The 10,860-nt window shown below is 39.1% G+C and overlaps 1 protein-coding gene across 1 annotated transcript; it reads left to right on the top strand.

Annotated features, from left to right (window-relative positions):
• The first annotated feature begins 614 nt into the window (after positions 1–614).
• Positions 615–3,327, top strand: CDCA4 (cell division cycle associated 4). Its single transcript, XM_009903513.2, is given in 4 exon segments — positions 615–1,097; positions 1,100–1,166; positions 1,168–1,216; positions 1,353–3,327. Coding segments are annotated over 4 exon segments (1,008 nt in total). The 5' UTR covers positions 615–952; the 3' UTR covers positions 2,100–3,327.
• The last annotated feature ends 7,533 nt before the right edge of the window (positions 3,328–10,860 follow it).

Genomic DNA, 10,860 nt, shown 5'->3' on the forward strand with positions numbered 1-10,860 from the left:
GCTGTTGTGCTATCCCCAGGTTTTCAGAGTAGGTAAGTATGTAATGTATTCTGAAAGAAACAATGTTGCTGCACTTCGGTGGATTTTTAGTGACTGAAAAAAAGCTGAGAGTGCTCTGAAACCGTAGCAACCAGAAAAGCAAGGCAGAGGTTAGGGCTTACCAAGGGAAATGGAAAATCATATAGAAGAACACTGCAGTAATATTTTGGTTTTATAAGCTTTGTGAGTTTGGGGTCACTACATTTAAAAAAAAAAAAAATCCCAAAATATTGGGCAAAAGGAACTCTGAGGACAGAAGATGTAGAAGGGACATGACAAAGGTGCATGAATGTAAAGATCCAATACCAGCTTTCATTTGCAGCCTTATTTTTCTTAGACTAAAAGAAGTGACATCTTCTACTGGAAAAAAAAAAAAAGTTACTTTATTTCAAGAGATCTGCTGTGGTATTTGTGAGACACACTTTTGACAAAATTAGTGCAATTCCTAAGAAGATCTAGAGGTTAGTGCTTGAAAATTCAGCAAGAGAATTTTAGGTGTTAAAAACAAAAAAGCCTGCACATACTTCACTTAATTTTTGCTGGCAAACCTAAACCAGGAATACAAGAGTTTCACTTTCTTACAGTCAACTGTGAAAGAAGCCCATACAGAAGATGACTGTACATGTCCTTATTGGACTTGATTAATTCATACTGGAATTACACCATTCAGTTACTCACCTGAGTAAGGGAACCAGAAGGACCATTTTAGGCACCTCAATTGAATGTCTCAAGTTATACGGAACAAACCTAGATCTTACTCTCCCTGCAGCCAAAATAAGCTTAGCTTTTCAAGTACAGTGCCCATGGTAGTTTTTTTGTTATTCTGCTAGGTATGTTGATATTCTGGAGGGGTCAAAGCTTTTAAAGATGGTGTGCCAGGTTGTATTTTTGTTTCCAAAATTAGAAGTTAAGCATGCCAGTAGGAACTTGGGAGGAGCGAGGAGAAACTGCCTCTCCAGTAGGTGAAATACAGCCATTGAGATGTTTGCTTCTGTATAAAGCAGCAGCTCCTGACTTCCATGAAGTGTGGAGCTTAATGGGAGCCAGGATCTGGGAGCCCCTGCTTCTCTCCGATGCCATGACTCGTGGACCTGCTCACTCCTGGTTCCCGAGTGCCGTATTTGGGACCCATACGTTCCTGACCCCTGTTTTACCACACTGGCCATTCTATAACCTGGTATGACAATTCTGATGTTTCTATCTTAAAATAATTTGCTGTTTAAGATTACAGTATTATGTTTTTAGACCTTTCTTTTTTCACATGCCTTTTGAGCTGTTTACATTGTACAAGAATTCTTTCTTTTTTTTAACAGGACACAATGTTTGTGCGAGGATTAAAGAGAAAGTGTTTTGATGGTGAAGAAGATATTGAAGGAACTCTGGCTGGTATTAAGGCTATTCCTTCATATAATCTTCAGCGACAGTCACTTTTAGATATGTCCTTGGTTAAACTTCAGCTGTGTCACATGCTGGTTGAACCTAATCTTTGTCGTTCAGTTCTAATAGCCAACACAGTACGGCAGATCCAAGAGGAAATGACTCAAGATGGGACTTGGCAGATGATAAATACACAGAGTACAGGGCAGGCATCCCTGGATCGTCTTGTTTCAACAGATATCCTCTGTCGTTCATCTAGGGAACAAGCTGAGGGAAAGCATGTTCCAGGCTATAGTACTTTCAATAAAGACTTTGAGGGCAACCAGGCACAAGATAATTCAGAAACAGCCTCTTCAGTGCAAGCTCCAAGAAACCTGCAGAGCAATGCATGGGAAATGGAGAATCCACAAGAAAATAAAGGAAACTTTCAAAAATCATTAGATCAAATATTTGAGACACTGGAGAATAAAAGTCCTAATTCAGTTGAAGATCTATTTTCAGAAGTTGACAATTCTTACTACGATCTTGATACTATGTTAACAGGCATGATGAGCAATACAAAAATGGGACACTGTGATGGGCTTGAAACATTTTCTTCTCCAGCAACTACAGCTTCTAACTCAAATTGTAAATCTGATCTTAATGAGCTTGATCATATTGTGGAAATCCTTGTTGAATCCTGAAGCTCCTTGTGTAGGAGATAAAAATTTGTTAATGGGAGGAAAAGACTCAAGAAAGCTATTTCCACAGTTTGTTCTGAAATCTGCACATTTATTTTACAAATATCTATATATTATATAGATATATATATTAAAAGCACTTCATATTGCAAAATAGTGTTAACTCTTAAAGTTAACGTGCAACCAGCAGTGTAATAACCTGATCTATTGTCCACTGAACTGTAAGGACATACGGTAATGTTCTTAAGTTTGGGGTCCAAGGCTCTTGAAATTGGGTTCCTTTTGCCAATTTGTTTTAGCTTTTAATGGAGCATATGCTCACTGAGAGTGATTCTCTCATCTCTTTGGTATACTTTCTCCCAGTAAAAACGGTAATAAACATAGAGAGAAATTGGATAACTGGTTTCTACTTTCCTCCAGTTTCCACTTTGTTACCCCACAAAACTCCCATCTTACCTGCTGCTTCTGTTCCAAGTCGCTACATGGCTCTTAAAGAGCAATATGCAATAGTTCTGTTGTCTTAGCTAGCTTGTTCTGGTTTTTGCTACAATTTTTACTTCAAAAATAGTTTTAAAGTGTTTACTGGTGTTTAGATTTTTCCAGGTATTTTCCTAAAATATATTTTTACTACAGATGTTATCTCAGCTGCTAACGTAGTAACTTTTGATCATATCTGCAGTTGATGTATTTTTTAAAAGAATTTTCAAAAAGGGATGTTGTGTTGTGTTTGGTTTTTTTACTGTGGGCTACCCAATGTAGTTCAGTAAAGTGTAAGCAAATGTAAATAATGATTTTATACTTTACATTAAAATGTAAGACCTGTTTTCATGATTCTGTTTTGCAGAGTAGTACTTTACTAAATTGAGAACAGTTAACGCTTTTCATACCCATATACTTGAGTATCATTAGAGGAAGGGCTTTGATCCAGCTAGACACAATTATATCTAATTAATTTTGGACCATACTTTTTGTTAACTACAAACCTAAGCTACGTAGGGTTTTATTTATATTTATTTATATGGAAATGTCATCAAGTGAATTGTTTATCATGAAGTTTACCATCCAATATTTGTTTATATGGGATGACTATCTTGAATTAATTGCTACCAAAAGTGTTATTAGCAGCCTTTAAATCTCAAATGGTATGTCATGATGTCATTTAATGTGCTCCTCTCTTACCAAGGTTTCTTCTTGACTTTTTTTAATAAGATAATACAACATGGGATGATGGTCTTTTCAAGTACTCGTATTTGGTTTAGATGTATATAATTAAGCTTGTTCCTATGAGACTGTGTGGGGTAAAAGGATAGAACATAGACAGTGTGTGATTTTTTTTACAAAGTGATAAATGTTTACCTTCACAAGCTGGTACTGGGGAAGTGCTCTGAAGTAGCAGGGAAGTGTAGAGAAGGAGGAAAATACTGATTGCTTTGTGGAATGTGCTAGCATTGGTTATGCAAAGGGAAGACATCTACCAGTGACTTAGTTGTTTTCTGAAGACCCAAACCAAGCAATTGCTGAACACCAAGAGAATACCTTTCTGTGTGTATCTTCCAGCAAGTGACCTTACCTACTACTACTATCCTCAAATTCTCAAACACCTGTAAGGGGAAGGTGAGGACAGAGGTTGTTAAAGATGTTCCACAGTCACCTCTGCAAAAGGACACCACTGAGCTTATGGTTTCAACAAGTGCTTTAGAAGCATCTGGTTTGGGGAAAACTTACGCTACTTCACTAAATCTTTCAAACTCAATAGTTGAATGCTTTATTAGCTGAGTCACATGAAGTCATGCAGTTGGTATGAATCTAGTGAATTAAAAAATGTTTTTTGTATTAAACTTGGCAGGAGATAACACATTGTTGCTTTAGTAGTTAAACATTGTTTCCTTAATTAAAGCTTAATAACTTCATAATAAAGAATGAAATACCATATAGACACTTGCAAGTTCAGTCCACATGATATAGCTGGACCAAAGCAACAAGCCAATACTGCATGTCTTAATCAACAGAAGTACAACTGAAAGGTGTAGCAGTAGTATATCCTCCTGAAGCAGGATCTGATTATTGATAGGAAGTCTCATATTGCAAAATGAAATAAGTCTGTTTTATTTTTCAGTGTTCATTGTGATATCGGAGATTGCTTCAAAATTACAAATCCACGGGAAATTTTTCTTGATGCTTTTCTGTGTGAATAGGTCCACTAAATCTGATAGCAGATGCCTCAGGGTAAAGCAGAAAGCCAGGCAGTTTGACAGCTTTATAAAAGGGACATGAATATTGAATAACTAAATGTCTATGTCCCTCTGGGAGGGTTCCCCAAAACTTTTCTGAATTGTGGTTGAAAACCTACAGATTTAACAACTGAATATTACCCTCTGCTCACTCTCTATTTTGATTAAGTGAGCAACAGCATGTTAAGGTATTCAAAAAGATGCTCTCCCTCACCTCCTTAGTGTGCATCAGTCTTCTTGTTACAGGTAGGACTTAGTATAATTTGTTCCTAACTCTTAAATGATATCAAATGCATATGAGTGTGTACATACAACTATGTATCTTTCATGAAGCATCTAGGTGGGTGCACTCCTTTGATGAGGAGGCTATTACTTAGAGCGATTTCTAGACAGTCTTTGTAGCTTAACAGGAAAAGTATTGGGTAAGTATAGCATTTATGTAGTTAAGTATTTAAACAGAAATATCATGTTTTATTACATTCTTAAAACTTATGCCAAATCTTATGTGCTTTTACATGTCTGGTATCTTGGCTCAAGTCTTCCACAGGTATAAGAACTTGTATTGCTGAAACTTGCACAGTCACTATACAGAACTCGTGTGCATAGAACTAGTCCAACCATGAAAGGACCAGTCAGTGTAAAATCAGCTTGTCTTCTTACTGTTGTTTTTTTTTTGAGTTTCTCTGTCTGATTCAGCTGTGTATGCTGGGTAGCTTCACTTCTGGGTTTGGGGTGGTTGGTTTTTTGGGGGTTGTTTTGGTTTTTTTTGGGGGGGGTTGTTGGTTGATTTGGTTGTTTTTTGAAAAAGCTTTACTTTCTAACTCACATTTTTGTTATTTCTACAGTATATTTCCCCTCTGTGGATTCATCTTAAATACTGAGAGACATCAGAATTGATGGGTACCTGTAAAATGGTGAATTAAAAATTACTTATTTCGTGAACTCTTACTACAAATAGCAAGAGATAATCCTTGCTGATGATTTTTTTTTTATTATTATTATTATTTTATTTCTACATATGAGTGGGAAATAATTTTACTCTGATAAAGTAGGAAAGGCTTTCGTTAGATGTTGATACCACTTCTAAGCAGCCTTTTTTCTTTACTGTGCTTCTAGGGAAGAAAGCCATGAAACTCGAACTGTCTGACACAAGGTTGTCAGTCTGAGTGATGTAACTCAGCTGTAGACTTGCGCAAAAGAAAGTGCTTTAAAGTAAATTACCAATGTTTCAAGCTAACATCAAATCTGCTTCCTTCTCAGGTAACCATAAATATCTACCTCTGTGCTAGTGGCTTTATTTCTCTTCACTTACCAGAAAATCCAGAACACACAGAGTTTCTGGAGCTTGGGCATTCAGCAAAGGCAAGAAATGCAAGAATCTAGAGTGCATCAACATCTTCTATGCATGCAAACTTGTTTATTGCTTCTGTGCTTGTGTGGTGGTTGTTTGGTTTTTTTGGTACATGCTCTCTTCAAGACACAGCACTCTGAGTTTACCTAGGAAAAGATGTTGCCCATCTTTAGGAATTTGCTGCAAGGACTAATCTAGTAAATGAAGAGGAAATCTTGGGATGAAAAGCACCTTTCCAGACTCTGTCAGACACGCAGAAGTGAGGGGTGTCAGACTTGAGCAGGTTAGAGATTTACTTGAAAGTCTGCACACTTGCCAGGAGTTACCTGTTTTCAAAACTGTCCTTAGACTGTTTTTGAAGTCTGAGGTATGTCTGGACTGCATAAGCAGGCATTTTAAAAAGAATTATTGTAAATTGACTGATAGTATAGTTTTATGTTGTAATCAGACCATTATTGATGACTTGTGCTGCAGAATATTGATTTTGAATGTATGACTGCTTTGCAGTTCTGCAATTTACTCTATATTTCCATATAGCTAAACCAGCTGTCGAAAGCTAGGACAAAAAAACCCCAAACAAGCAAAAAAAAAAAACCCCACCCCTATTTATTTGCTGACATATTGGATGAAACAAGTAACAGTGCCTTCAAAAGTTGCTTCTGTTCAAACCGAAAGTACGCTTATGTCTCACACCTAAGATGTATAGTCCCTTATGTGAAAACCCATAGCTGATTATAACAAATTTTGAACACTCAGCAACTCTTGAGCATGATTTCACACTATGTGACTAATACCTAAAGTACAAACCCACCAATTTCCAAAGAAATTAAATATAAATCGTGGGAAAATAGTCTTTTCACCAGTTTGGCTCATTAAACTATTATCTTTCTCAAGGATTGTCTGAACTCTTTTTCAGTCTCTTGCAAAGTTGACAGTTGATATAAATTTTCCAATTTTTTTAGTGAATTTCCATGAAGAAATAAAATCCCACTGAATATTTTCAAGTTGTCAGGAAAGACTTATTTCAGATGCCTATAGTGACTTCTTTTTGGGCGTTTTGTTTTTTGTTTGGTTGGTTATTTGTGGCTTATTTATAAACCAATGAAAAATAGTAACATTTCATTACATAACATGATTTTCCTAAGTGTGAATGGTACAATTACTCCTTTGCTTAACCAAGATCCCCCCAAAAGGAGTGTATTATAACCTGAGGAATTCTTGTGGTAAATGTTGATGCATGACCAACACGTCAAAAGGAAAATATAAAAGCTAAAGGCAGCTTTCTATTGCAGGGCAAACATTCAGTAATTTCAACTGTCATCTTTTTAGGGAAGAAATGAAGATATAGGTGACTGCATGACTTCTTCATAAACAGAATTAAAAAGAAATAGTATCCACATGTCTGCTGTATTTGGAAGTCCCCTAGGTGCCTGTGGGAAGTGGCAAGTATATACTGCAATAGTAAAATGCTACAGCAAACAAATAGTATGCTACATTTTTAATGTGCTTATTACAGACAAGTTTGGGACATCAAGGAAATTTAATGCAGCTTCAACCTCAAGTTACATGAGCTTTCAAAACTGGGCTTCTAAAGTGAAGAGCAGGTATGTTGTTAAAAAATTACAAACAAGCTAAACCCAAAATGAGACTTAAATACTCAGAAGAGAAAAACTGTTAATTAGAACAAATTTTCTGTGTTCGAGAACATTACTGAGAGATGATAGATTTGGAAAGTACTGTCTGCTGGGATATTATTTTTTTTTAAATTAATTTTGGTCCAGTGAGCTGACTGAAGTTTAAGATAGAATTGTTGAATGGTTTTAATTGAAGCCTAGTACATAGTTTGCTTTTGTGTCTCTGCTTTGTTTGGAAGGAATGGGAGAAAGCACTTTTTCCTGTAAATTGTGACTCTTTTGACAAAATACAATAATGGCTTGCTTAGTGTTTTGACAAAGGTTCAGTAAGGTGGTGGTTTAAAAAAAAAAAGAAAGAAACATCTTGAGCATGGCTTTTTCTTTAAAACTTAAGTGCAGGATTAGTTAGTAGTTCACAGAGGCTTTATCAGAAAAAAAATAAGGTTTTAGTGAAGTAGGTGCTAACCTTTGTCACTTTCCTATGGAAGTAGGGCATACACGATTGCTATGTCATTTATCATCAGAATTGATCATTAATTTCAACCAGAAATTTTAGAAGTTTTAATTAAGATAATTTTTTTTAAGTGTGAAGGTGAAAGATCAGAAGAGCGCAGTGTTCAGTACTTGATATCCAGTAATCCAGGTGAGGAGAGACAAAAGTTTCCAGGCATGAGACCAACTTCAATTAGATCTTGCACCTTAGACACAGAGGCACTTAATCACCAGTATAAATCCATAGGAAAGCAGTTTTCATTAGTTCCTGTGTTCCTGGAACCGCGTGTTTGAATGTATGAAGGTAAGTAGAAATACCAGACCTTCAGTAATCCTGCCAGATGAGTTATGGAGAGACCCTGATTCATTTAGGGTTTGGGTTTTTTTTCTGATTCATACGAAATTTGCTGCAAAAGAGAAAATGAGAACAGTCTCCTAGCCTGCTGCAGTGAGTATGGTCATACTGAAAGACCACGTTTCAATCATAAACCCTCCATATTGTTAAGTTCTCTCTTTGCCTCAAGTATAGTTTAAGGCAATTTGGGAGAGCAGTGAAGACTCCTAGAACATGATATCATTTGAGAAACTAAGGGCCTTTTAGGAAAGTTTTTAAGAAAGATCTTATATGTGAGCTCAAACCTGAATTCTTAACCCTGAGGACAAGCATGGCTTCTCTAGCAGAAGATGCAAGTTGCATAGGACAAACTAAGCTGAACTAGATTCTGGTTCTCTTAGGTGAATCCCACTGTTCACACAGGTGAAAAAGTGACAAAACCCTTTGCAAATGATCAGTGTATTTTATGTAATTTCCATTAAGTTCTTCAAATGGTAGGCCACAAATCTGAAGTTCTAATGCATGTATTTAAACAACTCCACATCAATTTTTTTCATAGATCTTGCCTGAGCATATATGAAACAACTGAAGCACTCCTAAAGCACCTGCTGTAGAAGGCATGCACACACGTTTCTATTAAAACAATAATTGGTTACAAAACAGCTGGCCACATAAGGTTAATAATTTAAGAAAGAGTGAGGACAGCAGGGTGTTGGTGTCTTTGTGAAGAGGAAAAGAATGGCAGGGTGGGTTTGGGTACTGCATTAACTCACTGTAGCTGTAGGGAGAAATGAATTCTCCACTATGCCACAGGTATGGAGGGAGGATGTAGGAGAGTCAAGTCTAGAAAACCTAGTTTTTGCTAGTTATTAAAACTGATGGTTAAGTAACCCTTTTATGTGCTGCATTAGACATAATCATTCCAGATTTGTCTCTTTGATGCCAGCTACCTTTTTATGCCTATCTTGCATCTATTCCTTGGAGGTAATCCCTAGCATATGGCAGGAGTCGATCCTGGTGAAATAATCCTAGTTGCCCCTGGCTGACTTGACCAGAATCCTGAATGTCTAGGAGTCACTCTTCCACTTAAGCTACAGTGTATGGTGGGATTTGGTATGGAGGGTCTTGTATTTCACCTACTCCTCCCATTTTGCGTTGCCACTGGTTGGTTCCCTGCTTACATTTTGTGCAGCAGATGGACCACAGAGGTAGGGGTGTCCCCCCACAGCCTTTTGGTGAGTCATCCTCTCCAACAGCATGTCAGAACATGCTGTCACAAGACACATTCATAAGTCTTCACTCCTCTTCTGTGACCCCTGGCAGCAAGGTCAGAGCACAGCTGTGGCCCATTGCAGGAGAGAGGTGGTGTAGAGAGAGATTCCCCAATCCTGCAGGGTCAGCTACAGCTTTCCAAGCCTCTGCTGCTTCCTATAGATCATGGGCCTGGCATGCTACCCCTTCACAAAATGCTCATTAGGCGGCACAAGGGTTAAAATCTGTTGGATGTGGGCAGTTCAGAGACCCATCCATTGTCTTTATACAATCACAAAAAGCCACTGGTCATTTATGAAAGTTGTAGTTTTATCTCCACCAGAGAACTGCAGATGTTTCTGTTGTATTTACTAGACCAATGTATATTCTATGTGTGCATTTGGTCTCGTTCAATGCAGAAGGAACCTGTGTCATGTGCTTGATTTTTTTGTTTTGTTTTACTGGCCTACAGATTAACTTCAACCCATCTCTGAGGAAGCTGAGCAGCTTTTTGGGGATTCATTAGGTAACCCATAATAGGGATCCACAAAGGTTCAAAAATCAATTTTTACAAAATACTTGAATGTCAGATTTTGAAATCCATTTTGCACAAATGCTTGTGCCACTCTAACTTGATTACACAAATGCAATCAGAAAGCAAATACAAGAGGTTTGAGCATGGCCAAAACCACCTCATTAAAAAAAAAAAATCACAAACGGAAGAATTGTGCAATATTTGTAGTTTTATTGCCGTCGGAGATACGTGCATGCCTTCTCTCACGACTGCCCTGGAAACGGGAGTTGTCAGAATGCTGCTTTACAGAGGCCCTGGCGATTCTTATTTAAATTTGACAATTCCTGTAAGAGACTGCGAGTTTAAACGGGAAGAGGAAAAAAAAAAAAAAAAAGAAAAAAAAATAGGTGGGGGGTGGCAGGCTCGGGCCCCGCCTGGCCGGCGCCTCTGCGGAGGGTTCCAAGACCCACCGTGGGGCAGCCTGGCCCGCTGTGACCGCCCGCCGGGGCCTGGCTGCTGAGGCGGGGCCGCGCCCTGCGTTGCCCTGTCCGCGGGCGGCGGCGTGTGCGGTCGTGCCGCGTGCCGCCCTGTGCACCGCCCCGTGCCTGCCCGCGAGCTCCGCCCTCCCGCTCCCCTTCACTCGTCAGCGGCACCAGCGCAGGCGGGGCCACCTCCCGGAGCGCCGCGCCGGGGGATGGGGGGACTCGGCGGCGCCCGTCTTCCGATTGGGTTAGGCCGGCGCGCGGCCCCGCCTATCTTTGCTCTCTTTGCTTTCTCATTGGACGCTGCCCCAGGGCCAGTCAGGGCTCAACCCCTCCAACTCATCGCCCAGTGAGAAAATGGTTGCTGGGCACGTTGCAGGGATGGTTGTCCAATAGAAAGGCGGCCAGCTGGCGGGCGCGGTGCACTCTTTCCCCCCTCCTCGTTGTGGGTGCTACCGGAGGAGGGAAGGGCGGA

This window comes from Dryobates pubescens, chromosome 5 (genome assembly GCF_014839835.1).
Source record: "Dryobates pubescens isolate bDryPub1 chromosome 5, bDryPub1.pri, whole genome shotgun sequence".
Classification (NCBI taxonomy): domain Eukaryota; kingdom Metazoa; phylum Chordata; class Aves; order Piciformes; family Picidae; genus Dryobates; species Dryobates pubescens.